Source organism: Eremothecium sinecaudum, chromosome IV (genome assembly GCF_001548555.1).
Source record: "Eremothecium sinecaudum strain ATCC 58844 chromosome IV, complete sequence".
NCBI classification, from domain to species: domain Eukaryota; kingdom Fungi; phylum Ascomycota; class Saccharomycetes; order Saccharomycetales; family Saccharomycetaceae; genus Eremothecium; species Eremothecium sinecaudum.
Window position 1 is genome coordinate 305,215 of NC_030895.1, and position 26,618 is coordinate 331,832.

At 41.1% G+C, this 26,618-nt stretch overlaps 18 protein-coding genes across 18 annotated transcripts; 9 read left to right on the forward strand and 9 right to left on the reverse strand.

Moving 5' to 3' along the window:
• Positions 1–133: 133 nt before the first annotated feature.
• SYP1 (Syp1p) lies at positions 134–2,638 on the forward strand (the record flags this gene model as incomplete). Its single annotated transcript, XM_018132089.1, has 1 exon — positions 134–2,638. The coding sequence occupies one exon, from the start codon at positions 134–136 to the stop codon at positions 2,636–2,638; it is 2,505 nt and encodes an 834-aa protein (XP_017987333.1).
• Positions 2,639–2,843: 205 nt separating this feature from the next.
• Positions 2,844–3,758, reverse strand: ATG36 (Atg36p; the record flags this gene model as incomplete). The annotated part of the gene is made up of 1 exon (XM_018132088.1): positions 2,844–3,758. The coding sequence occupies one exon, from the start codon at positions 3,756–3,758 to the stop codon at positions 2,844–2,846; it is 915 nt and encodes a 304-aa protein (XP_017987334.1).
• Positions 3,759–4,420: 662 nt separating this feature from the next.
• RIM1 (Rim1p) lies at positions 4,421–4,932 on the forward strand (the record flags this gene model as incomplete). Its single annotated transcript, XM_018132087.1, has 3 exons — positions 4,421–4,656; positions 4,722–4,810; positions 4,877–4,932. The coding sequence occupies 3 exons, from the start codon at positions 4,421–4,423 to the stop codon at positions 4,930–4,932; spliced, it is 381 nt and encodes a 126-aa protein (XP_017987335.1).
• A 498-nt stretch (positions 4,933–5,430) lies between these two features.
• Positions 5,431–5,814, forward strand: GON7 (chromatin DNA-binding EKC/KEOPS complex subunit GON7; the record flags this gene model as incomplete). The annotated part of the gene is made up of 1 exon (XM_018132086.1): positions 5,431–5,814. One exon carries the CDS (start codon positions 5,431–5,433, stop codon positions 5,812–5,814), a length of 384 nt encoding a protein of 127 aa, XP_017987336.1.
• A 189-nt stretch (positions 5,815–6,003) lies between these two features.
• On the forward strand, positions 6,004–7,536 carry FEN2 (Fen2p; the record flags this gene model as incomplete). Its single annotated transcript, XM_018132085.1, has 1 exon — positions 6,004–7,536. One exon carries the CDS (start codon positions 6,004–6,006, stop codon positions 7,534–7,536), a length of 1,533 nt encoding a protein of 510 aa, XP_017987337.1.
• Positions 7,537–7,804: 268 nt separating this feature from the next.
• Positions 7,805–9,049, forward strand: MNN11 (alpha-1,6-mannosyltransferase; the record flags this gene model as incomplete). The annotated part of the gene is made up of 1 exon (XM_018132084.1): positions 7,805–9,049. One exon carries the CDS (start codon positions 7,805–7,807, stop codon positions 9,047–9,049), a length of 1,245 nt encoding a protein of 414 aa, XP_017987338.1.
• Positions 9,050–9,533: 484 nt separating this feature from the next.
• On the forward strand, positions 9,534–10,820 carry RBH1 (Rbh1p; the record flags this gene model as incomplete). Its single annotated transcript, XM_018132083.1, has 1 exon — positions 9,534–10,820. The coding sequence occupies one exon, from the start codon at positions 9,534–9,536 to the stop codon at positions 10,818–10,820; it is 1,287 nt and encodes a 428-aa protein (XP_017987339.1).
• A 141-nt stretch (positions 10,821–10,961) lies between these two features.
• ATP12 (ATP synthase complex assembly protein ATP12) lies at positions 10,962–11,912 on the reverse strand (the record flags this gene model as incomplete). The annotated part of the gene is made up of 1 exon (XM_018132082.1): positions 10,962–11,912. The coding sequence occupies one exon, from the start codon at positions 11,910–11,912 to the stop codon at positions 10,962–10,964; it is 951 nt and encodes a 316-aa protein (XP_017987340.1).
• Positions 11,913–12,056: 144 nt separating this feature from the next.
• PFD1 (prefolding complex chaperone subunit) lies at positions 12,057–12,398 on the forward strand (the record flags this gene model as incomplete). Its single annotated transcript, XM_018132081.1, has 1 exon — positions 12,057–12,398. One exon carries the CDS (start codon positions 12,057–12,059, stop codon positions 12,396–12,398), a length of 342 nt encoding a protein of 113 aa, XP_017987341.1.
• A 117-nt stretch (positions 12,399–12,515) lies between these two features.
• On the reverse strand, positions 12,516–13,271 carry ATG27 (Atg27p; the record flags this gene model as incomplete). Its single annotated transcript, XM_018132080.1, has 1 exon — positions 12,516–13,271. One exon carries the CDS (start codon positions 13,269–13,271, stop codon positions 12,516–12,518), a length of 756 nt encoding a protein of 251 aa, XP_017987342.1.
• A 492-nt stretch (positions 13,272–13,763) lies between these two features.
• Positions 13,764–14,318, forward strand: RPL17B (60S ribosomal protein uL22; the record flags this gene model as incomplete). The annotated part of the gene is made up of 1 exon (XM_018132079.1): positions 13,764–14,318. The coding sequence occupies one exon, from the start codon at positions 13,764–13,766 to the stop codon at positions 14,316–14,318; it is 555 nt and encodes a 184-aa protein (XP_017987343.1).
• A 176-nt stretch (positions 14,319–14,494) lies between these two features.
• Positions 14,495–16,432, reverse strand: COY1 (CCAAT displacement transcription factor COY1; the record flags this gene model as incomplete). The annotated part of the gene is made up of 1 exon (XM_018132078.1): positions 14,495–16,432. One exon carries the CDS (start codon positions 16,430–16,432, stop codon positions 14,495–14,497), a length of 1,938 nt encoding a protein of 645 aa, XP_017987344.1.
• A 296-nt stretch (positions 16,433–16,728) lies between these two features.
• SWI3 (Swi3p) lies at positions 16,729–18,528 on the reverse strand (the record flags this gene model as incomplete). The annotated part of the gene is made up of 1 exon (XM_018132077.1): positions 16,729–18,528. The coding sequence occupies one exon, from the start codon at positions 18,526–18,528 to the stop codon at positions 16,729–16,731; it is 1,800 nt and encodes a 599-aa protein (XP_017987345.1).
• An 819-nt stretch (positions 18,529–19,347) lies between these two features.
• KRE9 (Kre9p) lies at positions 19,348–20,181 on the forward strand (the record flags this gene model as incomplete). Its single annotated transcript, XM_018132076.1, has 1 exon — positions 19,348–20,181. The coding sequence occupies one exon, from the start codon at positions 19,348–19,350 to the stop codon at positions 20,179–20,181; it is 834 nt and encodes a 277-aa protein (XP_017987346.1).
• Positions 20,182–20,397: 216 nt separating this feature from the next.
• Positions 20,398–20,748, reverse strand: RFA3 (Rfa3p; the record flags this gene model as incomplete). The annotated part of the gene is made up of 1 exon (XM_018132075.1): positions 20,398–20,748. The coding sequence occupies one exon, from the start codon at positions 20,746–20,748 to the stop codon at positions 20,398–20,400; it is 351 nt and encodes a 116-aa protein (XP_017987347.1).
• A 665-nt stretch (positions 20,749–21,413) lies between these two features.
• Positions 21,414–22,079, reverse strand: AW171_hschr42241 (HDL392Cp; the record flags this gene model as incomplete). The annotated part of the gene is made up of 1 exon (XM_018132074.1): positions 21,414–22,079. The coding sequence occupies one exon, from the start codon at positions 22,077–22,079 to the stop codon at positions 21,414–21,416; it is 666 nt and encodes a 221-aa protein (XP_017987348.1).
• A 927-nt stretch (positions 22,080–23,006) lies between these two features.
• Positions 23,007–24,350, reverse strand: STE3 (Ste3p; the record flags this gene model as incomplete). Its single annotated transcript, XM_018132073.1, has 1 exon — positions 23,007–24,350. The coding sequence occupies one exon, from the start codon at positions 24,348–24,350 to the stop codon at positions 23,007–23,009; it is 1,344 nt and encodes a 447-aa protein (XP_017987349.1).
• Positions 24,351–24,824: 474 nt separating this feature from the next.
• On the reverse strand, positions 24,825–26,504 carry TOH1 (Toh1p; the record flags this gene model as incomplete). The annotated part of the gene is made up of 1 exon (XM_018132072.1): positions 24,825–26,504. One exon carries the CDS (start codon positions 26,502–26,504, stop codon positions 24,825–24,827), a length of 1,680 nt encoding a protein of 559 aa, XP_017987350.1.
• Between the last annotated feature and the right edge of the window lie 114 nt (positions 26,505–26,618).

Consider the following 26,618-nt stretch of genomic DNA (forward strand, 5'->3'; position numbering starts at 1 on the left):
AGAAAAGGTAGACCGTTTAAAAAGAAAAAAAAAAGGCAGATAGGGAAGATAATTATTGAATTGGTTTACGACCATAACTGACTACGTGAAAAGACGTCATATAAACGGTTGAACAGTTTACAAGACTATCAGGATGGAAGACGAGAAGACCAAATACTCAAGCAGCATTTTGACTTCCAAGAAACCCTTTGAGGTGACCGAAATTACAAAAATTCGGCTTTCTCATGCAAAATTCATAAATAGGGAATTCTATGTTTTATTCAAAGAACTATCCGACTTACGAAAGAATTATATTCAGCAACTCCGTAAGATAATTGTCGTCAATGAAAATTTGGATAAGCTAATTTATAATGAGAGCCTTCAAAATCATCTACTTTCGGAGTCCGAATTGGCTAGAATGGAATTTGATTGGCTGGGGGGCTTGAGAGAGGTGTGGTCTAATGTAATAGAAGGTTTAAAGGTTGATATGCAGTCCAAAATTAAGGAATATAAGGTTTTGGACAGGGAGATTCTTGTTAGCCTAGATGAACAGAACAATAGTGATGCGAACTGGCAGGAAGCGACTAACTTGAGTAAGGAATTGAGTAAAGTTGCCCAAGATCTTGCTCTTTCTAGAGGTTCTCAAGAGGATATAGCTAAAGCAGAGATAAAATGGGCAGAAAAGGCGCCTTATTTGTTGGAGAAACTAGAACTGACGGACGAGAATAGGTTGGCAATGTTGAAAAACTCCATTTTGCAGTATCAGAACATTATCAGCGATTCTTATCAGTCAGCGTTGCACGAAAACGAGAACATCATGAATTCTCTACTGGAATTTAATCCAAATGAAGAGATAGATAGGTTCGGTTCTGCTGTTATGGATCACGAATTTACTTTTGATCCTCCTTCTAAGGACAGTAAAGAGAGTTTTATTCTGTCACGGAAAAAGTCATTTCAATTTAGTAGTTTTGGCGAGTCAAATTCGCGTCAGGCTTCAATAAACAGTACAATGAAGAATTCCATACTAACAGGAAATTTCTTTGACTCTGCTTCAAATTCACCCCACAGGAAGAGGAATAAGCTGAGGTCTAAAGTTGGTTCAATATTTGGTGTGAGGAAAAACAGCAAGTCTGCGACACCGCATGATGAAGTTATACATGAAATTGATTTATCCTCAACAAATAGCCCGGCTCAAGTTACTGTTAATTCGGCCCCTGTTCCTGAACCAAAACACCAATCAATGAGTGATAGGCAATCTGAAAAGCAATCTCAGCCTCAGCCTGAGACAGGTAAAGAAGAGACCCAACCGGAAAGGGTTATAAAACCTTTGTCTAATAGTAGCACAAATATGTCCATATACCAGACGCCATTGAAACCGCAATTGAGGTCCAAACATTCTTCAGAGCAGCCTGAAATGATACCTGAACGTTCACCACAGAAAACTGAGGGAGTAGTTTCTGGTCAAGCTGATTTAGGTAAACAAACGTATGGTGAGCATCCACAGCCTTCCGCACCGTCCGTGAAGAATAAGGGCTCGGACTATCATATTAAGTTACCGCCACCTAGGAAAACTGCATCCCAAACCCAGAAACCTGTTCAACCGTCTTCCGGGATTGAAGAAGACGTAATTGCTAATGATGGCGATCAAATGAAAAGCTCACAGGCCTCCAGTGACGAAAACAAGGGAAGGCGTGATGTTCAATCTAGTCTCTTTCACAATATGCCTTCTGCTACTACAATTAATTCTTCTCAGGCGCTGCACACAGCGCAACTTTCCGCAGATTCTAAATCATATGAGAAGCAACATGTTGACTCATCTCTGAACATGAGCAGTCTGCCAAGCCAGTCAATTTTCCAGCACACTGAATTGAACGGGAATGGTTTAACCGCCAGCATTGGTGAGATTGTTAACGCAAAGTTTAAAGACGGTATTTTAACATCTAGCCATTTACTTGGTGAAGTGGCGTTGAATTACAGTCTTCCCGAGGGATCTGATGATGAACTACCTCTAGAAATTCATTTAAAGATGGAATCCGAGACTCCATTCGATAAATTAACTGTCAACAATTCCTTCATGGAAAGGACACTGGACAATACCAACTTCATTTATAAGTTGAACCCACAATACGTGTTCCGGAGGACATTAGGCGCTTTGAAGTATTCATTGAAAACATCACTCGTTCCTATTGTAATACATCCAGCATGGAAGTTCGAGGAAACGCAGGCTAGTGTGATGTTGACAATCAAGATTTTTTCTGGGCTCCCTGCAACTGTTAAAGAATTAGTATTGCACAACCTAATTGTGTCTGTTGCTATAGAGAATGCTGTTGCTACAAGCGCATTGTCAAAACCACAAGGGTCATTTAGTAAAGAAAAGAAGCGTGTTACGTGGAGATTTAAAGAACCCGTTGTTCTAAGGCGTGATACAGAAGAAAGGCTAATAGCGAGATTCATAACGGAAAGTCTTGCAAAAGAATCTGCTAAAGGGGTGCAAACAAGGTTTACAATTCGTGGTTTCCAATTAGCCGGCGAATTCTCCCTAAAAAGTCAGGAACTGAGCGTTGATGACCCATTTGGTGCAGCAGTCGAGGGATCCTGGAATACAGTACCTGTTCGCCGAACCCTTATTTCTGGGGCGTATTATGGGTTATCTGTATGATATTAATGCCACAGTTTTAAAATAGTTAAGTTATTTTTACTATTCGTTTAGGTATCAAGCATGTCCAACTTTTGCCAAGCTAAGCTTTATAATAGTCTGCTATATCTAGTAAACAAATAACTTAATATATAGAGAACTCAATCATTGAGTAGCAGTTTCCCCTCTTCAATAATTTAAAGATGTATGCTTCCTTCAACAGTACCCATCAGAAGTCGGACTCGCGAATTCTGGGTACTAAATGCCATCCATACCATGATTCTGAGTAGAGCGAAGACACAGGAGTCAACGGGATATCGTCAATAGACTCATTTGTAGATTCTTCCAAAGTGTTAAACAACAGCTGCCTGACCTGCTGGCAGATATTAAGCACTGGCGAAATGTTGCCGATGCCCAGAGAGCCTCCAACCAGCAGCTTACTTTCTGGAAACAACGTTGGTATATCTTTATACCTTCTTTTGGGATGAGGCGGTCTTCTAGCCGCCCTCTCCTGCAACAAATATGGCACCAACCCCTTGATGAACTTAGCCAACCACCCAATCTCCCCAGCTGATAGTTTAGCCAGGAGGTTGGACTCATAGGCTGACATCCCTAGCGGCCTCCCTTCTTTTATGATATGACTATCTAATGTAAGCCCAATGCACGTAGGAGCTTCTGAGTCAATACCCCATGATTTGGCCTTATCCCTGACACTGGCATTGGGTGGATCTAGCAAAGTGGGCTTCGGCTCAGAGAGATGACTCAAACACCAGTCATCGATTCGCTCGTTGTTCGACTGACTTGTACTGCAGAAATCGGCTCTGTCCGACATTACAAACCTTGTAGGACTCTCTAGATCGTTACTGGAATCGCTCAGAATCGCAAGTTCTTCGGATTGGATCTCCGTAAAATGCTGGTTTGTTTCCTCGTCACTTACATCCGAAGTGGCCCATCTGGCACCAGCAGTAGCAGGCATGTTTAGCACAAACACATCCTTCTCATCAATGGTCTGGAATGCAGAAAACAGCTCTAACATCACATCTTCATTCAATGAAGACCCTTTTAACCGCCCTGATTCCCGTGTGTCCTCAGCAGGTGGCTTTTGCGCTGTTTTGCGCTTCTCCAAGTACTTATTAAAACTCATTAAGCCTGCTTAAATGACTATAATTTACTTCAGTTCACAATTTCTTAATATGCCTACCTATTTTAAACTATTCTAGCACTTTGGTTTCTCACAGGTATCCTTATAAGTTGTTTTACACCGTTTTTAATCCTTCATTACCTAATGATCGAGATCAGATTTGCAGGAGTAACCTTAATACGTAATAGTACACGTTTTATTAGTGTAAGTTATTTCTATACGAATAAAGATAAATACGGCGACTAAGATTTTCTTACCTTTATAATGACTCGATGACTCGAATATATATATATATATGCCTTTTGCTTACGAAAGTCCATTTGTTATTACATCAGGGTGTTTATACAGATAGCAATGAGTGTACCCATTTTTATCTCATAAAAGATAAAAGTATACCTACACAAAAGAGGCAATATTGCCAAAATATATTAGAGCTTGCGCTACTTATCCCGCTATAGCATCTACTCGGCTCGCCAGCCTTATCGTACCTGGCTATTCAGTCCTGACGCGTTGAGCCATTTTTAAAACGTATATCCCAGTTACCCGGCTTTGGTGATTTCGTCTGACGTGATGCTCAATTTTCCAAAATGTAAACTGAAGTGCAGAGCCGGTAGTGTTTATTCAGCGGCGGAAAGTGTCGTAAACAGAAACTATACTAGATTAAAATGTTACGTCAAGTTCGTCAATTACACTCTACTGCTAGAAACTTAAATTTCGCCAAATTTTCCATTGTTGGTAGAATTGGAAGTGATTTCGCTGAACATACTAGCCCAAACAATGTAAGATACTTGAAATACTCAATTGCTTCTCAACCAAGAAAAGATGCACCAACAAATTGGTTTAATTTGACTGTCTTTAACGATAATCAGATTAATTTTTTGACTCAATATGTCAGAAAGGGGTATGTTAGAGACTAATTTAATTGTACTGTCAGTTTTGCGTCAGTTTACTAACTATTAATTATAGTGCTCTCGTTTATGTTGAGGCAGATGCTACTAATAGAATGATCGACCGTGACGACGGTAGTAGAGGCTATTATTTATCCTTGGTACAAAGTATGTTTATTATTATTTTGACGGCGGCTTTCCAAGAAGTTTAGAATACTAACATAATGTTTACAGAGGACCTTCAATTGATTAAAAATGGTAAGCATCCAGATGGCGAGGAAGGTATTTAGATTGTAAAAAATCCTGTGGGGCAAGAATTGCTTGATTTGAATTGAATTGTTCACTAATTTATGTAGATGATTTGTATAGTTTTGTTCAATGAGCAAAATCTCGAAGTTTTGTAATCTGTTTATTGTACATGTAAAAGGAGTTAATAATACAGTTCGCGTTAGTGATTGTAGTTTGAGTTAGCGTTGATCATTTCAAGATTTGTCAACGGAAGTTACCATTAAGAACTGAATCTGTCAATCACGAAGCGATGAGATGTACACAACAAACACACAAAGCATAGAGATGGGAAAGAGAAACTCCAAGAGAGCGAGTTCTCAACTGGTAGATAGAGATCAATAAGCAACATACCAGAACCGCCAAAGGACGACAATTTGATACTAGCAGAGCCGTAAGTTACTGTGAAGCGAATCACGTTACACGAAAGGAGAATCTATGTTAAGAGCTCAGTAACCTTTGTTAACGACAGTAGTGTAAAACAACGTTGAACGAACGCTCAAATGTCGTTACCCACTGCTGTATACTCTTCTCCTACGCATGATAAGCGGGTTTTCACTGTTGATCCGCTGAAAGATCGTTATCGTACTACACAAGGTGCTACAACAGGCCCATCATCGCATGTACTACAGGCAGGTCAGATTGACAGAGATTGTCCAAGTGACCCTAAGATAGGTCCATCAGGGGAACCAACCGCACTGTCACAGCTACGTTGTCAACTGACTGGCCTTCAAGACGATATAAACGAGTTTTTGACTGAAGAGATGGAGCTGGTGAAGGTGAAGAAGCTGAAAACAGATAGTAGTGATGCCACTGCTGCGAAAGATCAAAGGTTTGAAAAGGAAATAGAAAAGCTGCTTGACGGCGATGATGGGGTAGAAGACTAGGGGTCATGTTTCGGTCCCTTTCAAGTTGCAAATTATTACAAATAATATATAGCCTATTACCGCCCGGATTTTTGTTCATGAAAGTTAGCGCTATCTTTATATATTGTTAATAGTGAATCTTTAAAGGACAGGACATGTCAAACTTAAGTTGAACCGCAGTAATAGTCCCGTACATCGTATTGTAGTTATATGGCCATACCTATCAAACTAAGAAGAAGCTCGTCCGGGGCTACTTCTCGTACTTCAAATGCAACTGAGAAACCGGGATTTACTGAGCCGAAAATTAATGAGCGACACTTGCTACTTAAGATTGATATCTTTGTCCTATCTTTTGTATGCCTACAGTATTGGATTAACTATGTTGATCGTGTGAGTTTTGGCAATGCATATGTTACTGGGATGAAGAAGGACCTTGACCTGAAGGGCAATGAGTTCAATCTAATCAACACATGCTTCACAATAGGTTACATCCTTGGTATGCTGCCTAATAACTTGATACTACTGAAGGTCCAGCCTCGACTATGGCTTAGTCTGTGTACTTTCCTTTGGGGCATCCTCACCCTTGCCATGTACCGCGCCAACTCTTTCCGCTATTGTTGCGCGATTCGGTTCTTCCAGGCGATCTTCGAAAGTTGTACGTTTAGTGGGACCCACTTGATTCTGGGCTCATGGTACCGGGAGGATGAGCTTCCTATCAGAAGCGCAATATTTACATCAGCGGGTCTAGTGGGTTCTATGACTAGCGGGCTAATGCAAGTTGCAATTTTTAATGCTATGGATGGTACTCGCGGACTTGCTGGCTGGCGCTGGCTATTCATAATAGATTTCCTTATTACCCTTCCAATCGCCGCTTACGGTTATTTATTCTTTCCTGGAACACCCGATCATACGATCCGAAGTGCTAAGACACTGCTGTTCAGCGAACAAGAGCTTAGATACGCCAAGAGTAGATTGCCGATTCGCGACGAAACTACCAGATTGGACTTTTCAGTATTTAAGCGGGTTCTAGGAAGATGGCACTGGTGGTTGCTCAGCTTTCTTTGGATCCTTGGTGGTGAGAACATCTCCTTCGCCTCCAATGTCACCTTTTCTCTGTGGTTAACCAACCAGGGTTATGATATTACCGCCCGTAACCACTATCCTATTGGCATATATGCTGTAGGGATTGCTGCAACATTCCTATTTGCTGCATACCTTAACAAGGTACGAATCGCACGCCATTGGCACATCGCCGTGATACTGGCAATGCTGTTATGCGTTGTCGCGATTCTCATAAGAGTGGATCCACTCAATCACGCGATGATGTTTACAGCGCAGTACTTAGGAGGCGTTGCATACGCCGGCCAGGCCGTATTCTTCTCTTGGGCCAACGTTATCTGCCACAATGATATTCAAGAACGGGCCATCGTTTTGGCCTCAATGAACATGTTCTCAGGTGCCGTAAATGCATGGTGGTCCTTGCTCTTTTACAGTGCTACACAGGTTCCACGCTTCAAAGAAGGTGCATACGCTTTGATAGCTACCAGTATTGGCAGTGCTATAATGTCGGTCATTATTCGCGTCTTACAAGTCCGTGAGGTAAAACACAGATTAAACAATTTATCCACACAACTAAATTACATAGATGCTAACACCGCGATAAGTGATGATGGAGAAGACGATGAAAACATCTATTTAGAGTATCCGTCTCTTCCTTCACCCAGTAGAGCTATTAAACAGTGATCAGCAGCACCCTTTATGACCCATTAAAACCAGGTCGTTAAAAAAGATATCATAAAGAAATATTAATAGTGACATGTTTTTATTATGAACTTTACGTTCATACATTCGTAACCACTTTGTTAACTCGAGATTTGGCTAGTAAGCTACATCGTAACCCTGGAAGCCATTGGTAATAGCTTAATAGTGATTTTTGGTGGTTTTGGTTATTATATCCGTTTCGGAAAAGCTTTTCATAGCACAGGCAGTCATTTACGTCCGTTAATACAGTATGCCATATAAACCCATATCAAAGCCTATCTCAGCCAGAGATGGCATTGGTCGGAGGCTTTATAAACTAAGGCTTGCATTGCTAAGTAAAAAGAGACGAAACCTACAATTTACACTAGGAGGCATTTTAGCGGGAATCGGGCTAGTTTTATATCTGATCTCAAACATAGTACTTGGCACTACACCTCCTGTTGCGCAGCCTCCAGCCAAGCATGGTTATTATTTTTATGAGATTGAGCTTCAGAAGCCTTACATTTTCCCAGAAGTCAACCACATCAATGTTTTAAGACAGATGGGTCTTAACCAGCTTTTTGTGCGGAGAATTGACGAGCATGGTAACAGCTTTTATATCTACAAAGAGAACGATCCTCCATTGACTGAAAAGAATAGGAAGGAAAATAGTGAAGCTACGATTGTAAAAAAAATGTTTTTGGATACCGGTAAGAAAACCTATAAGAAGGTTGTTGGTCACCCTGAAGTTGTCATTGTGAGCTTAGTTGATTTTGAGAGATATGACAAGGATACCGTGACACGGATCATTAAAAACCGTTATGATTATGCTTACAGACAGCAATACGGCATCTATGTTCGTTGGGCACAGGAATTTATTCCAATGGTTCAGCAACAAACTATTGATCAGAGCTATGAGTATATGAAGCCATTAATCATGAGAGCTGCTATGCATGCATTCCCACGTGCCAAATACTTCTGGTTTATAGATCAAGAGGGCTTGATTATGAACATGGACTTCTCTCTTGAGAAACATTTGTTGTCAGAGAAGGTGTTCAAAAATATTGTTTTGAAGGGTGTTCCGGTTATCAAAGATTCTACTATATTGACACACCGTGAATTACCTATGAGTAACGTTAAAATGATTATTCCGCATACACCTAATGGCCAAATTGAAACGAACTCTTTCATAATTACCCCAAGTCTATACGGAAAAGCATTCTTGGACTACCTTTCTGACCCCTTGATCAGAAACTACAAGTGGGAGCACTTTGGAGACAGTGTCGGTCACATGTTACAGTGGCATCCAAAAATGTTGTCAAGAACTGCCTTGATTAAACCTAAAGTCATATCTGCCGTATACGATCCAGCGGACAAGAACTCTGATCAAAAGAAGCCCGAAGACATAGAAAACTCTGCTACATATACCGATGATGATGTCGTTATACTATTTAAAGGTTGCCGCGAAAGGGGTACTTGTCCAGCTGAAATAGCGGAATTCTACGAAAAGTACTGAAGATCTTTGGCTCTTGTAGCTTCTGATCCCGGATAATCCACATACTCATTTCCCGCAGAACTTTCGTGAAATATATATAGAAGATACCCAAAGTTGGGTATGTACTTACATGGTACAGCAACAATTACATAGATATCATCAATTGATTAATTTCTAGAACCTTATTATGGATCGATTGGTTTAGCTTGGCGTCAGTCACTTAAGCTTCCGCGGTATGTGCTGAAAAAGTCAGTTCATGATGACACGGTTGATCATCCCCCTATTATAGTAAAACTCAAAGGGAGAATTGAAACAAAGGTGAACGAGAGCTGATAGCTAGGTATTTTAAGTGAAATTAATTGTACTTGATCTTAGAGGATGGAAAAATAGTCTACAAGCTGGGAAAGGGGTCTATCATTATAGTAATACAACAGTATTAAATCTTTGATGCATCATCCTTAAAAGATCAAGATACTGTAAAATTTATCCCAAATACTGGTTAGGAATGCAAATTGAGCGCTTGATATCCCTAGAGCCCATTCATTACCAAGTTTTACTGTCATTAAGGAAATTTTTATGTTCGGTTAATCACCAGGTTTCGCAGGTTTGCCCTGTAAGCCGATTCAACCAAGCCTTGGACTTGCTAGTTGATCAGATACAACTAGTTCTTTTCCAGCATAGGCAACTGGAGAAGTATATTGGCAATAGAGTCATTGATAAGGATAAGTTAAATGTATATATGCAGCGGAAACTGCTTGGATTAGAAAAATGCGGGATGATTTTAAACAGTTGCTTGGATTTACTGTTTGGTAGAACCCTGGGGTACCATCCACTAAGTTTAAATTTGATGATGATGGAATTCGTGCTTAAAATCTATTCAAATCTACGGCAACTAGCAGAAGTGATCAATTGCCAGCGAATCGACAATATGTTGTATAGATTTGAGTGCCAACTAGTTAAGACTTGGAACTATGTCTCAGGAACTAGGCTTCTATTCGACAACGTAAGAGATTTGCATTCGCCTAATTTTGATTTCATTAGTCCTCCTCTCCTTAAAATCAATCAAATTGCGAAGAGGGGGTTCTTCAGATTAAGCATTCCAGTGCTAAACTACGAGCATTTGTTGGTTGATGTATGTCAGTTGCATTCTGGGGAGCTGGTTGTCTTCAAAATTTTGGAACAGCAACTACCATATTCTGTTGGAAATAGCAGTAAGTTATTAAGTGATCTAATTGAGGGGATTGTAAATGTGTCAAGTATCGGCCGTTCTTTACTGTTCTATCCTGTTAGGAAAGCCGACTTCAATATTGTGCGAGAAATTGAAAATGGGTTTGAGTTACAGCTCTGTAAGAGGAGCAATCTGCGACTGCAATTGGTGTCATTGAATTCTCATGAATGGTCAAAATTCTGGAGAAATAATCTAATACTGCTTTTTGACAACACTTGGACCGCAGTACCCATGCAGTCAACCCTAGCATGCACAAAAAATACATCTCATGTACTCCAAAAGTTTAGGCTTAAACATGAGAAATTGCATCGACTATGCCCTCCCGGCTGCATTGGCTTGGGGCTAGAATTACCGTTTTCTCCACGACCCCAGATAGCGAGCGGCGGAATTAGCGAAATTACCGTCCCCTTCTATGAGCTCCAACTCGCAAACTTGTCGCAAACTTTGCTTGCTTCGTCAACTTCATCGTTGGAAGAATGCTCAATTAATACGAGTGCTCTATCTATCAATCTTGCCTATAATAATTATGCTACTATGAGTGACTCGGAGCCTGAGGGTTGCTAGTTGGCTATCACAAACACATTGCAAGGCGTATTCAAATATAGACTGTAGTGCAGCCAACAATAAATTGTGTTGTATTATACATATGTAAAGTTCTTAACGATTGGTCATTTTATCGGTTTACATTCTGCATGAAATTCAAGATTATTCCTTGTATGCAACCATTGCAGCAGCGTTAATATTTCTTCTAATGTCACGTTTCTCAACATCATGTGTATCCTCAACCTCTCCCCATTTTTCCACTTGATAAATAGTTTCTAATGTAGCTGCCTGTGCAATTTCTTCCATAGTGATGGGAAGCATCTCGCTCTTCGTTGAGGACTTATTCTCTAGTAACAACATCCCACAGATGAACGATTTTGTAGTCAAAACGGTCTTCTCAAAAACAGCAACATCCCAGACATCTAATTGTTTAAGATAGTTTCTAGCTGCCGTCCGCACTGCTTCTGTCTGCTTGTTTCCTGTTAGACCGTGAATGTCGGCATCTAAAAGCTGTAATCTAATAGGCTCCTCACTGAATTTACCGAGAAGTTGCTCTACTCTGGAAATAATAGGAATGTACATCTTCTCCTGAGCCTTTCTCAATCTTCCTTCGTACTCTGCCTTAGGAGACAGACATAGCAAGGTATCAGTGTCAAGGTAGCGTAACAGCATCTCGCACACCACAGTGCGGTCACCACCAACCTTAGCAACAACATCAGGGTCCGTACCTGCTTCACTAGCTTGTGCTAAATCAATGCAACGGGATACAATCGAAGTCAGTGGAAGAGAATGAGGTTTAATCGATAAATCTGGTAAATTTGCCCACTCATCACGTAACATATGCGCCAACGTGCGACGGTTCGAAGAAACGCGCAAAGGATTCCCTAAAGGAGTGCGGATTGGTTTATTATCAATTTGCACAGTCACTTGTCCATCAACTGTTTCCAATCCTACGGTTTCCCAAAACTTCGTAAGTGTTTTTGAAAGTCTGTTCGTTTCGGTCTTCAAGTTATTCTCAGCTGACCGGTCAATACCCAGCGAATTTCCTAGCCTTCTGCAGCTATGAAGTGATCTACCAGTAGCCAGCGCATACCTAACAAGTTTCCGTTGCATCTTTTGGCTAATTCTTTTATGTCTATAATTTCTAAGGTAATGAGAGTAGTTAGGTTTTCTTTACATGTTGAAGATGTTGAAAAGTTATACGAGGTAACTACTTCAACACCGAACTACCAATAGATACCCTTTAGTCACCCAAACATGTCTTCCAACGATAAACTGATACAGGAGATTGCTGCTGGTGTAAGGTCTGCCAAGGCCGAGTTGGATTTGGTAGTTGCTCACTTGAATCAGATGCAAAGTCGAAAGGAGCTAGCACAAATAACATCAAAAGAACTAGCATCGTATCCAGTGGATGATATATGGAGGTCCTGTGGCAAGATGTTCATGCTACAGAAGAAGGACACTTATACTGAGGAGCTTAAGAAAGATGAGACTGCAATTGACGGCCAAATTAGTGCCCTAAAAGTGAAGAAGCACTACTTGGAGACTACCGCTCACAACGCAATGGAAGCTTTACAGAAAGCTGTGCAACAGAAATAACCCAAATTAATGTAGAGATACATATAAACGTATGTGTATATATTTGCTAATAAAAATACATGACTTTGTACTGGAGTTTAGCAATGAAAGCGATAGGAGCGGAAGTCTGGATGTTACCTATACTGCACTGTACCCTCCTCTGGAGGAAGAATTGCTGTTGACGACTTTCCCAACCAATTCTCTAGCGAAATCTGGTAAGGAAGTTAGGAGATTGCCAGAACGGTCTGTAAATTCTTCGCGGAAGTCTTGCAGACTACCGTTCCTTGTGTTAAGATATGATACGACCAATAAATATATTACAGTGAACAAAATCGCATACAAAAACAACCAAAGAATCCATGATCCAAAACCACCATGCTTGGGAGATGCTGTATTGTCTTTTTTGAAACAGGAAGATGGCCCACTGATATCTATTGACAATGAGTTTGGTTTATCCCACTTGACTACCTGTACCTCACCGCCCCCTTCTTTCTCGTTACACACAAAATTCAAGTGAGCTTCAACAGCCTGAGCACCCCACTGGACCGCTGGGAAGTAAACTGAAAACGCGTCTTGCGAAGTTGTTATTTTAATGTCATTGTTGTTAGAAAAGTTGATGACTTCCGTCACTACTGGTTCAGTATCCTGCAGTTTTACTTCCTTTCGATAACAGAATATACTGCCATCATCGCACTCCTTAGGCTTTTTATCTTCATGTGTAGAACATAGATCGATCCATATTAGCTCGCGTGTAGAACTTGGAGGTGTTTCCGTATCCGTATAACCTTCTACAATCCTATCAACGTTGTAGCGCGAAAGGGTTTTTAAACAGTCAATGCAATCAGCAGTTTGAGCAAGGGCCACACATAAGAGAGCTATTACACTATATCTCATTGGTCCGAATTTATTACTCCTTTATATCACTCCGTCTATGCTTACTCTCTGTTAATGTAGTGTTGTCGTTTAACTGTTGTGCTTTAAATGAAAGGGTGGCGGTAAATAACACTCAAATACGTCGATAATGGCCGACGGATTACATAACACCCACGACTGTTGAACCCGTACATCCGCATAGAGAAGATAAACCCACACACATAGAACAATTTTCTTGAGCGTTGATTTTCATCCGCTTAGACGAAGTGGGCTCGGCTATTCTCTGCCTGGCTTCTCTGCCTAGCGCCAACGTGTCTGTCCTGGCTCAGGCTGGCTCCAGACCGTTAGACAGGGCGGTGGGTCGGCCGGACTAGCTTCACCCGTCCACGCCGAACTGTCTACGCGGATTCACCCACCATACGGTACCCAACCATCACTGGTTACAAGAGATATACCTGATATTGCCCGCATTTAAACATACTTACAGACAGAACTGACAAAGACGACGATATAATGGCTAGATACGGTGCTACCTCCACTAACCCAGCTAAGTCTGCTTCCGCTCGTGGTTCTTACTTGAGAGTTTCCTTCAAGAACACCAGAGAGACTGCTCAAGCCATCTCCGGTTGGAACCTACAAAAGGCCCAAAAGTACTTGGAACAAGTCTTGGACCACCAAAGAGCTATTCCATTCAGAAGATACAACTCTTCTATTGGTAGAACCGCTCAAGGTAAGGAATTCGGTGTCACCAAGGCTAGATGGCCAGCTAAGTCTGTCAAGTTTATCCAAGGTTTGTTGCAAAACGCCGCTTCCAACGCTGAAGTCAAGGGTTTAGATGCTACCAAGTTGTACGTTTCTCACATTCAAGTTAACCACGCTCCAAAGCAAAGAAGAAGAACCTTCAGAGCCCACGGTAGAATCAACAAGTACGAATCCATGCCATCCCACATTGAATTGGTTCTAACTGAAAAGGAAGAAGCTGTTGAAAAGGCTACTGAGAAGAAGGTTGTCAGATTGTCTTCCAGACAAAGAGGTAGATTGGCTAACCAAAAGAGAATCACTGCTTAAATTTTGTCACTGATAGTTTTATAAATTTACTCTAGCATATCTCTTTTTGTTGTGCTTACCATTTCACTGTATAATCTAACGCACAAAATATGCAAATAACTTTTTGTTGAACTATATTTATCGATTGCTCCGCTGTTATATACCTGTCGGACTTATCTGTACATATGTTACTTTATTTACGCTGGTACAGTGCTGCCCGATGAGCGTATGACATATAACGACATCATCATGACTAGGGCGTGTAGGCCAAAGCAGTAGAACAGAAACAACATCCTTGTTGTTTTGTTGGCTAGAATCTTAGTTGCCAGGGTCAAGAAAACCTTTTCGAGGGGAGACATCTTTCTTGAGTGGTACCTTCTTTGCTCCAGCTTCTTGAAGTTGGCCAATGGATGCAAGGACTCCTCGTAGCTACTTGCATACTGTGCTTCTACATCGGAAGATGCAGACTGTGGGCGAGAGGTAGAATTGACCTTTGAATATGAAGATAAGTATCTAATACGTTCATATAGCTTTTGATTATCCTTCTTCAAGCGCTGGATTTCCAGTCCTAATTTGCCCTGGTCTAGAGATTTTTGCTTCACTTGACGCTCCAATTCCATGTTTTTATTACGTATTCTATCCCTCTGCTGGACGACAATTGGTAAGATGGAGTCCGTTGTAGTCGTAGAACTGACAGCTAATTGTTCACCGTCCTCAGGTATTCCAAAGATGGATGAACTAGGTGATATCCTGCCCGTTCTATTTGTAATCTGCCTGGTTACTCCTGAGATCATACTAGCTGTGTCGCTAAATCTGGTGCTGACATCATCAATCTTCCCTAAATCTGCTTCTAGCTTTGCATTGAGATCCTCCAATTCGAACACTTGCTTTTGCAACTGGGAAACACGGGTGGTCAATGATGAGTTCATCGACTGCAGTTCCTGATTCTTACCACGTACTTCTACGAGAGTAGACTGGAGTTTTTTATTTGCTGTTACCAAGGCAGCGTCAACGCTCTTGTCATCTCCATTCTCAGCGTCACCATCAGTGTCTCCGAACCCGATTTTTCTCAAAGCAGCCAAATCTTGCTTTAATTGCTCGTAGTCTGAATATTTGGCCAAAGTGCGTCTTAATGTCTGTATCTCATTCTCATAAGAGGACAGCCTTTGGGCTGTCAACTTTTCGTGTTCTTCCTTACGCTTGTTAAGCTCATACAATGAAGAACGCTCACGATCCAAGGTTGCACTTAATAAAGCGTTCTCACTTTCCAGTTCATTTATTTTCATGTCCTTTGCGTACATTTCAGATTCTTGCTCGGCAATACTGGTTGCTTTGGCTAGATTACCACTCAGTTCTTCATTTCGCGTTTCTAGATCAAGGATCCGTAACTGTGCAGATTCTAGTTCCTGAGCTAGTAAGTCAAACTCTGCAGAAGATCTCTGGACAGAAACACCACCATCATGCTCCTCATCAGATGGACTTGAATCATTAGCTAAGTCAGCCTTTCTTGATAACTTTGCCTCCATTAACTTATTTGTATCCTTTAAAAGTTGTAGCTGTTTCGACATCTCAGCTTCCTTCTTTTCCCAATTCCTATCCTTCTCAGCCCATTTCGAGTTCACTTCCTGCTCCTTAGCTAGAATTCTCTTCGTAAGATTCTTAACCGACTTATCTTCTAATTCAGATATCCTTTCTTTCAATTTGTCATAGTCTGCTACTTTAGCCAGGCGATCTTTAAGCTCCTTGTTTTCTTGCGCAAGTTCATCTAAAGAACCCTGCTTGTTTAGAATATCCATAGTTGAACTTAGCAGCAACTTGGTATCTGGAGCATTCCTTATTTTCCCATATGCCTCATCCAATTTTTGTTCTGAAAACTGTGATCTTAACGTCAACGCGTCGATTTCGCTCTGAAACCGCTTGATAATCTTATTAAACTCAGCTACTTTGCCATCATCATCGAGCGCCTTAAATTGCTTAATTTCTTGAGCTAAAAACTCCTTAGTTTCTAATGTTTTGGATTCTAGTTTCTTGATTTCTAATACACTCTCGTAAAGTGTTTGTTGTAAACTTGGTAAATCAGCGTTTCTCCAAACCTCCAAAGCCCGTTGGAGATCCATATTATCATTTGAGGCCATATTATTCTCAGATACGCTAAACAAGGAGACTAAGAAGATATTTATTTAATTTTAAAGTTGTTGCACACGTAGTAATCATATTGTTCGAACGTGTAAAGGTATTCCCATTATATACATAATAAGAAAAATTTAGTATATACAAATAACAATATAATAATAATACAGGGAATAATTAAAGACTCCTTCTATATATCCTATCTCTGGTACGTAGATTCAATAACGCATGCTGGTTTCGTTAATCTAATGACCTTCGATAAGTAATGCAAGATGCAAACAAGTGACAGTGCAGCTCGATTTTAACCTGACCAGTAACGATATAACTGGGGAGCATCAATAGAAACAGGCTTAACACTTGGTTCATCAAAGGGTCCCAGACTTGCCTCATTATTAACCGTGCCTGGCGTTTGATTAGAGCCGTTAGAAGCAGAGTTCGGTACAGAATCGGTTACAGTGCTAATGGAAAATGTCGGAGGATTCATCACAGTCTTGCGCAGCGACTCCATATGTTCCTTCAGTTTAGCGGGATCTTGTTCATCTTCATTTAATAACCTGTCGAATTTCTCCAATATACCAATTGCGTGTTTGGCAAATGAAAATTTCTGTATAAAAACCTCTTCCTGCTGTTTTAATAATGTCTTACGTTCTATTTCCAGGGATTTCTCCATTGTATCTAATAGCTTTAGTTTTAATTCAACCTTTTTCATCTGCGTAGTAACAAGTTCGTTGGCTATGGCATTCAATTGTCTTTCTTCGTTATTGGCAAACACATGCGACCTGACGCCGATAGTGGAAATAGCAACTTCAGTAGCCTCTTTGACAGCACTTCCAATTGTTTCATCCTGCTGGTTTTCTTCCTGCTTTGGCTCAGCTTGTCCTTGTGTGTCTTTAGTAGGGGTTCCATCTTCACCAGTGATCGATGTGATTGCCCGTTTGGTCATTTCCTGCACTGTTTTTGGATCCACTAACCCAATCAAAAAAGCTATTGTGCTCATAACAGGGTTATCTGCCTTGCTAAAGGGAAGATGGGCACCGTATTTTAGTGGGCCTAGATTTTCTTCTGTCTCTAAGAAATTATCTTCAATTGGGAGTTGCAAAAACCGGAGGATACACTGCTCAGGTGTTTTGTTACCCACTTCTTTTGCAATCTGGGGCCAATCTGCACCATGCTGTTGGATAGCCTTGAGCAACTTCATTAGATCATCCTTACTCCAATCCTTATCTACCATTTCTTCTAGTTTTGGTCTCTTAGGAGGTTTGCTTGATACTGCAGGCGGCACCATTTCGCGCTTAACGCTTGTAGGAGCTGCTCCAGAATTATCAGAATTAGTCTCCCGTTCAGAATTTGCTGGTTCTGTAACTTGAGCTGGGTCTCTCAACTGCGTCATCATTTTCTTCAGGCGCGACATATCAGGAATCTGCACAGCAGGTTTGTAAGACTGAAACGGAAAAAGTCCACGAGGAGCATCATGGCGGGTGGAAAACTCGCCTGTAAATGGCGGTTCAACAGCCTTGGGAATCACTTTTGCGTTCACCTGATAATTTATTAAGCCCCACTTTGCGAGGAACTTGTGCACTCTAAAAATGCAGCCTGCATCCCCACATAGGTTTCGGCGTGCCGAGGTCACAGTAAAATACTCATTAGGATTTAAACGGTACGAATTGACCATAAAGTTTCTATATTTCACGTATACCTGAGGAGTTTTAGAAGGAATACGGTTCGTAAAAAATTCTGGTAAGGACTTTTTCTCTATCTCATTTATCCGATTCAGATGAAACCATCTAGAATAAGAAGGTATCACGATTTCATGCGTCTGAGGAACTATGAGTTCCGGATTGTTCTCTTCTTTCACGCGTTCTTCGTCTTCTTTAATTTCCTCTCGCTCCACCTCAGCTTCCTCCTTATTCTCCTTGTTTTCTTCCTCTTTAACTTCCTCTTGCTCACCTCCTTTATCTAAAGGCAATTGCTCATCAGTTTCCATTGGCTCCTCCTTCAACGTGCCACCCAATTCTCCACCGGAGGCAAGATCCCGCGGTACACCATCTTCAAGCTCATCCACCGCCTCAAAACTGTCTGTGGAATCCCTACTGCTTCCCATTTTATACGCATCTACTTTTCACTCTAATAACAGCTCGGTTACCCCTGCTTCGTCAGCAAAACGCGTCTCTACCTGCCTATGTATGGTAAACATTTGGCATTAACCATACCGTAAACATTGAGTCTAGAGGACCGCCATCCGTTCGTAACGTATCATCACGTCGCACGAACACAAACATCACCTTCCACGAAAACAGTCCGGGTAATCAACGTGTGCCGTGATTTGCCACAAAAACGCACGTTCCTGCGGTCTTTTTTTCGAGACCCTGTTCGATGCGCAACTGAGATTCTGGGCTGTTACGTAACAAAGCTAGGCAAAAGGAGGCGCTGTAAATCGCTGAAGAAGGCGGATGTGAAGGAACTAAGAGAAGGAAATGGTAGGAGGCGCAAGTGCCTAGATACAGACATATACGTTATGCGGAATTAAAGTTAAAAAAAGATTTAACGAATAGGAAAAGAAATGAAAAAAGAAAGCAGAGATGCATCTGTGCATAGGAACGGATTTCATTGCCAGTTAAGATATTTTCAGCTTGCACTAACGACAGCAAAATAAATTCTTTTTTAACAGGGTCTTTATAGTATACTTAATAGCTTAAAAGTTACCTAGAATAGTGGCGCTAGCAGGGATTTAAATAACGACCACAAAATAAACTTTAAGTTACCTAGAGCACCGGCAACCAGCAAGGGATCTAAATAACAAGCAGCGAATAAAAGTTAAAGTTACCAAACATAGGTTACTTGATATTTATACAGATACTTGCTATTTAGTGATTTATTAAAAGTTCTAGAAAAGAAGTTAAACTAGGCTAGACTGTTGGAAATGGTGAGCATAAAGTGGCTACTGTTGATTGGGTTAGTAAGGTCAGTACTTGGTGATGTCTCCATAGTTGAGCCCGGTTACTTAGACAAGTTTTCGGGTGCATCAGGATCAGTAAAGATGGCAGTCAGGTGGAAAAATGACAACTTCATCTACCCATATGCTGATCAAATCAATTTTTACAATGTGACACTATGCAGAGGTACTAAGTACGGTGTCGAGTGTAGACCAGAAAAGCTAGCTCAAAATGTCGATGCTCGTAAGCTACCGGAAAAAGATGGACTCTTTTCCGTTGATGTGGCAATCGATGGAAATGTCATTGGAGATGGCTTTTTCACTATTCAGTTAGCTTCTTCTGCCGGGCTTATGGGCTACACGATTGTCTACTCAAAACCGTTTCAGTTGACGGATATGAAGGGATCATGGGACTGGAAAGGAGAGTATAATCCATACCCAGTAGAGGAATATCAAATTACAGCAGATCTACAAGGTAGACCTCGTACATATGGTGCTGAGTATGCGAAGACTGCATATAGGTTTCAGACAGGCTTAACAAGGTTTCCACCTCTACAGACACAGCCCCCAACTAAGAAAACCGCTACCACTTGGGTTGCAGCAAATCCTTCCACAAGTGTAAGTTACTTCAAAACTCCCATTAATAGTATAATCCAGGAGACTACTATGTCAATGTCGGGACCCTTTATTACACAAGTAGTGAATCACGTGCCTCCACCTTCATTCCCTACAGATAATGGAGCTGCATATAATCCTAAGGACAGGATCAAATTTACACCAAAGAAGGTTAACTATAACCAACTTGCCACGAAAAGCGCATGAAGCTAACGCCGCATATAACATAATAGCCCCATGGCCACCGACATGGGACTTTCAAACTGCACATAGTGCTAAAGGATAAATCTGTTTTACTTTTTTTTTTTTTTTTTTTTTTTTAATTCCGTTATACAATTGTATATAATTTTAATATTGTATGAACATATATAGTTAGTTGCATACTCATGTTATCGTATATTACAAAGCTTATTACTTAAGTTCTTAGTACATTTCAGGAAACTTTTCGGTAAGGTTCTGGAGAGCAACGACACCGTCTATACTCAGTTGCTCACCATCTGTAAGCGGCAGTTCCAGTACATCTAGGACCAGGAATCCAGCATCCCCTGTATCATTAGCCCTACATAGAAATTCGTACCAGACATCAATTTTAAATTTAGTTAACTGAGACACACGAACTGAAGATAGCGTAATCATCCCCCCATTGGAAGTAGGCGATTGTATTGTGATCTCATCTTGGCTTGGCTGTGCAGTAACTTTCCCAATTAGGCGAAACACACTGTAATTACTGGTGCCAATGCGTGAAGGGTCCACTCGAGGGGTTTGGTGAGACATTTTGTTGATTGCCCTTGTTCTTAGCATGGACGCAGTCTAGCTTTATCGCCTCGACCTTTGAAGCAGAAAATCTCGGAAACAGCCGCACGTGACTTCTAGGCACTAGCCTCTCGGAATCCAGGGATCTGGGCATTTGAGGAGGCGTTGTATTATAGCACGTGAATGACACGTGACACTAACTCCGGCTGAGGTAAAACTTCTCCGTCACAGAACGCGAAGGGGATGACTTCGCTTCTCAGAATCCGAAAGAGATGACCTCGGAATCGCGTGTGTACGGGTGTAAGGGGGGGGTCAATTGCAGGAGAAATACGTTCTCTGATTGGTCGACAACGCTTCAGTTTCCGAAAACCTATACGAGACTTGCAAGACTATACAGCGGCATCACAGTACACAACAAAGCGTAGTTCGTAAACACAGCTCAAGGAAAATCCAAAACAAGCCAAGCAAAGCCAAAAAAGACAGACGTTACAGATAATTACATTTGAATTAAAATCAGTTTATAAATTGCAATAATAAATACAGAGACGCTACATAGCAGTGTAGATAATTATTATACTCGAATTGAATAAGTTGACTGCGTTATTACAACGGTAAAAACCAATTCGCAACTCAGAGCCCAGCTAGTGTTGCTTATAATTTACCGTAAATAATGTAGAATAAGCAGCTTAGTAGGTCACCGCATCGTAGTAGCGGTTGCATAGAACACTTTCCTCGACTTCAAGCATCGTAGCCAGCATCTCCATGCTTGGACCTATTTGTACTGGACTTAGAGGAGTCTGTTCGTCCGTTATGACACTGTGATACCTTTGAAGCTGGCTTTCAAGACTGTTGTCTTCGCAAATTGATGGGCTTCGCGTGTCGGCCTCAACAGTCTCCGGGTCGTAAATCAAATAACAGAACCCGCAGCCAGCTTTTAGTGTATGAACAGCCAAACTGTAGTCCTCTAAGTCTGGTAGGTAGTTGACAAAGATAACCATATCTGTGTATGTGCAGGCTTCTAGCATCGCCGAGCTGTAAGTTAGAAGAATGTTGGACTCTCTATCACGGTAACTGTCCAGACACGATTCAGAGTAGTTACAGCCCATAGAGGTGGCGTTTAGGTTTTGTAGATACCTATCGTGGAAAGGTTGGATATCATAGCTGTGAGCAAACACCAGCATTACGTTGAAGTTGGAGTCAAACTGTAGGAACTTGTACAGAAGGGACATGACATAGTTACCAACTATGTCGTCGCTGTAACCCAACATGCTCTCAGAGTCATTTCCATACGAGTCATTCCATTGCACCGAAACTATCTTCCTGACCACCTGTGAATGAGTAGAGTATACCATCTTTTAAATGCTTTAGTTTGTATGATGCAGCTAATATCTATGTTAACCTCTCGACCAGAACTCTGCTAAAACCTTTTTGTCACAGTGGCACCTGCCCAAACGTAATTTTTCCAAGGACTGTAAACAAGAAGACTCGGCATATATTTATATATCTGTCGTAAAGGGAGTTCATTATACTCTAAAGAATAAATTCAAGGCCTATTGTTGGGAATCGTAAAAATTCCGAAAACATTTTGAATTACGTAAAATTTTGCGCTTGATCTGTTTTTTTCGGAAAAATGTCCGGTACCACTGCAAGCCGGATAATAATTTTTTTGCATAGATTTTTATCCGGCTTTTTCTGTGCTGCAAAACAGTAGTCGACTTTCGTGAACCGGACAACTTTTTGGTCGAGCAGGAAGTTTGCAACGCGTCTAAAAACAATATGGTAGTTTTTCTATGCGGTGTTAATAGGATTCCTCGAAAAATGCTATACACAACATTAGATCTGTACTTTCGACGGAATTTTTAGAAGTACTTCCCAGCCTGAAAACTTCGGTCTTGTGATCTGCAACGGATTGCTAAATGTACGTACATATTGCTGGATAATTATCTGCTAGCTGACTTCGCAATGCTGCAATATTTAGCAATTCTTAGCAGTTCTTAGCAATTCTTCGAGTCCGTGTCTCAGCTGTATTATATAAGCAATTAGTTTGCCGGGTAACAATACGTTAGTAAGATACGGCGGTGGTGACAGATACCGCGTTAGCTAGTACTAGTAAACGACTACTTAGGGGGGAGTTGATGGTAGGAATAGATGCAAATAGAGACGGCTGACCCCGCTCGATAGTTCATAAAAACTGGAGCATTAATAAAAGGAATTACGTGATGTAGTACATAGTTCAATATGCTGGATATTATGTATACATAAAGTTAAGGACACGAATCTCATTTCTCGTTTCGGGTAGAACCGCTTTCAAGACTAATCGTTTCGTCCACCTCTTTAACGGACTTGTCAAAAGCCGATATTTCACTATAAGCAACTTCCGTAAAAGGTGATGTATCAACAGGTTGGCTAAAGTCTATTTCGTCATTAACGGATTTCATCATATCTTCAAAAGAGACGGCATGGTGACCCTGTATAACGTCGGCGACCATCGCTCCCTTTCTACGGCGTCTTTCTTGCCTTTTAAAGTCCTGCGGTAGTCTGTAGTCAATTACAAAGTTTGTTGGTGTAGTCTGAACTGTCTTTATGTCCCCATGCATGCCGGAGGAGTCACTCATTGTGCCGGTGTAGAAATCGGAGTGTGTTTGCTTGGAGAGGAATTGTTTCGTGAGCCTCGACATACGAGAATTGGAGTTGTTGCGTAAGTAGCGGTTTAATCTGTCCAATATAACGCCTGCGCCAAGTGCTCTTGCGCACTTGGCGTACAGCTTAACTGCGTCAGAGCCGAGACCGAATATTAGGAAAACAAGATATGACATTGTAATGTAGAGCCATGTGTCATAGGAGGGGGTGGAAGGCTCGAATAGCACTTCGCTCCTCGTTGGTGAAGTAGCGAGCAGACCGAAGTCGTAGCCACCGTCCACATACTCCAGCTCGCTAATAAACGAGTACAGCGAGAAGGGAAACATTATGAGGATGATACACAAGCAGAAGGTTAGCAACCGTGCAAATCTTGAAAGATTTAGTCCGGAATTGGTGCAATGTAGAATATCTCTGACGTCCTTCCGCTTCTTATAGAACACCCGCAACAATAGCAGAGCGTAAACAAAACCGACTAGCGAGCACAATGGCATCCACATTGTGTAAAATAAAACCGTGGCCCACGTAGGTGTTAGGATTGGCTGACACCCATTGTATTGGAAAATACCATAACGGTAAACCTGCACAAAATACAACCCAAGCATTACCAGGAATGGTATCAGTAAGCAGAAGCATAAATCAACGAATAGTTTCCTCCCCGACTTGGCGTCAGGTAGCACATCGTTCGCCTTTAATATCACGTGTAAATTATACGCAATGTTAGCGACAGCGCAAGACACACCAATGTTGGCGCCGACCTGCAATCTCACCATAAAATCACACCAAACGTAGCCATGCCATTGTTCATCAAAATCGGCCCCTCCCCATACCGATGTATCCACAATTCCCTTGATATTCATAAGCACTAACCATGTTATAAGGATGACTGCGGGAGTATTTCTAGTTGTTGAGTGCCATAGTAGAGGCGGAAGAAGCAGCACTAATGCCAATGAGCGTAAAGTTACGATAGAACCAATAAAAGACATTTTACCCTATGAACTATGTAGCACTTGCGGGTAAAATCAAGTACATAAAACAGTTTTAACGGAAGATAGCTTGATCATTTTATAGGAAGCATATTGATTTCATTAATTGTCGCAAAAGCGTATAATCATGCAAATGGACCGATAATAATCACAATATGACCCCCATAACCGTTTCAAACAAAGCATTTTTACCAGACATTATGCTTTTTCACCTTCCTAGTTGGTATTTCAATAGTTTTATATCTTAAGTCTTTAAAAATTGATGAGCGTGCCTTTGAATTTTCTATGCAAGAATTACTGTGTTAAAAATTCAATCTAAACATAATTTAGGGAAAGAAATCAAAAAACTGCGAGTCATACAATAACACTGGGGCTGACCGTCATAGAGCAAGCCCAATAATAGGATGTAATTAGTATTTCAGATTAGGAAAAGCTTGCTAATTCATAGTGTTTGCAGGCAACCTAAAAGACTTACTATGTAAGCAAGTATACTAAGGAAGCACATAAGACTATAACGGAGCCGCTTAGCATTTCGGTGGAGTGTAGCAGCAGTCTGGAGGCAGACGACAGTTGCACTTTTTCAAATTTTTGTTCTGAAATCTTCATAAAAGTCTGGTCACCAGTATTGTCGCGTTTCAAACGATGATTTCTAACCCTTCTAACTACCTGTTTACTTTTTCCAGCGGCTTTGGCTCTTTTGGAAACAGAGAGGGACTCTGTTGAATTTGCGCCATAAGCAGACTTCTTCTTAGTACATTCTTTTTCATCAGGATTTCCATCCTCATCATCGTCATCTGGATTATCATCATCATCATCATCCTCACATTCATCTTCATCTTTTTCGTTATCTTCATCTTCGTCTTCATCTTGATCTTGATCTTCATCCTCATCTTCATCAGGAAATTCGTCTTCGTAGTCATCATCATCAGGATACTCATCATCGGGGTTGTCTTCTTCCTCGTCATCTTCTGGAGTTTCATCACTTGGAGGGTCTTCTCTACCTTCTTCTTCCTCGTCTTCAGGTAAATTGACGTCAACAACTGGAAGCTCGATATGGAATATATCCCTTGGGGAAATATCTTCCATCATCTCATCCAAAACCTCAACGGGTAATATATCATAGTAGTGATCACTACTTTTAGTTATAAAAACTCGGATGCCTCTCTCTGAATCAAATATAATCCCTCCATTCATCACAGCATTAGGATCTCTTTGAATAAATGCTGGAGGTTGTATACCTCTTCCTATATCCCCAATTCCTTGGTACGTATGGATAGCTGGATATAGATGGTTGGCTTCAGTGAGATTCATAGACTCGAATACATCGAACTCACCGCACCCGCTAGACCAACAAGAACAATTGGGATGATAAGGGTATTGCCCAGTCCTAGGAATGTTAGCGTTTAATAGCCAGATTGCTGGTAAGTCATAATATGTATAATTGTTAGTCTTTGGGAGCGTCTCTGTTGGCATCTCAAATTGGAACAAAAACATTCTTGTACCGGCAGCGAAGCCATGGTAAGCAGGTATACCATCACGATAAACACCGCAATCGTTACCTAGTCCAGATGCACCACACGGAACACCTGAGAAAAGACTATACTCTTCATCAGAGTTAAGTAAAACACCGTCAGCTAGCGGCACCGGAGATGACGACGGGCCCTTTCCGGAAGCAGAAGCATAAGTCAACGCCTTACCTAAACATGGGGAATTCGCACCACCTTTAAGCATGAACGTTACATTTTCAGCAGTTTGAGATTTAGCATCATAGTATGACAGCCTTTCCCAATCCTCGGAGTAAGGGTCCCCAAATACAAAATAAGGTGACACATAATGGGCAAACTTGTGTAATTTTAAAGGTCCCCGAAAATGGATCGAAAATTCATCGTCCAATGGGGCATGATCTCCAGTAAACCATATGGGGGCAGCCACATGACAGCTACAATCAGGACCCTCACTATTAAGTAACGCACTCACGGGAGTGTAAGTACCGTTAAAACCAGTATTGGTAAAATCAATTATCTTATACCGGCTACCACCATAAGTACCAGCCAATGGCTTCATCTTCCTTTTAGGACGGAACCGAAATTTTGAATCAACTCTTCCAAAGAGTAAAAGTATCTGGAATATTAGAATTAACGAAATCTGTCGCATGATTGACTGTGAAGATGTAATAAAATCAATGTTATTATTGCCACCTAATATTCATATAAGAACGAAATAAACCCACTAACGTACGTCTAGCTTCTTTGCATATAAAATTGAGGC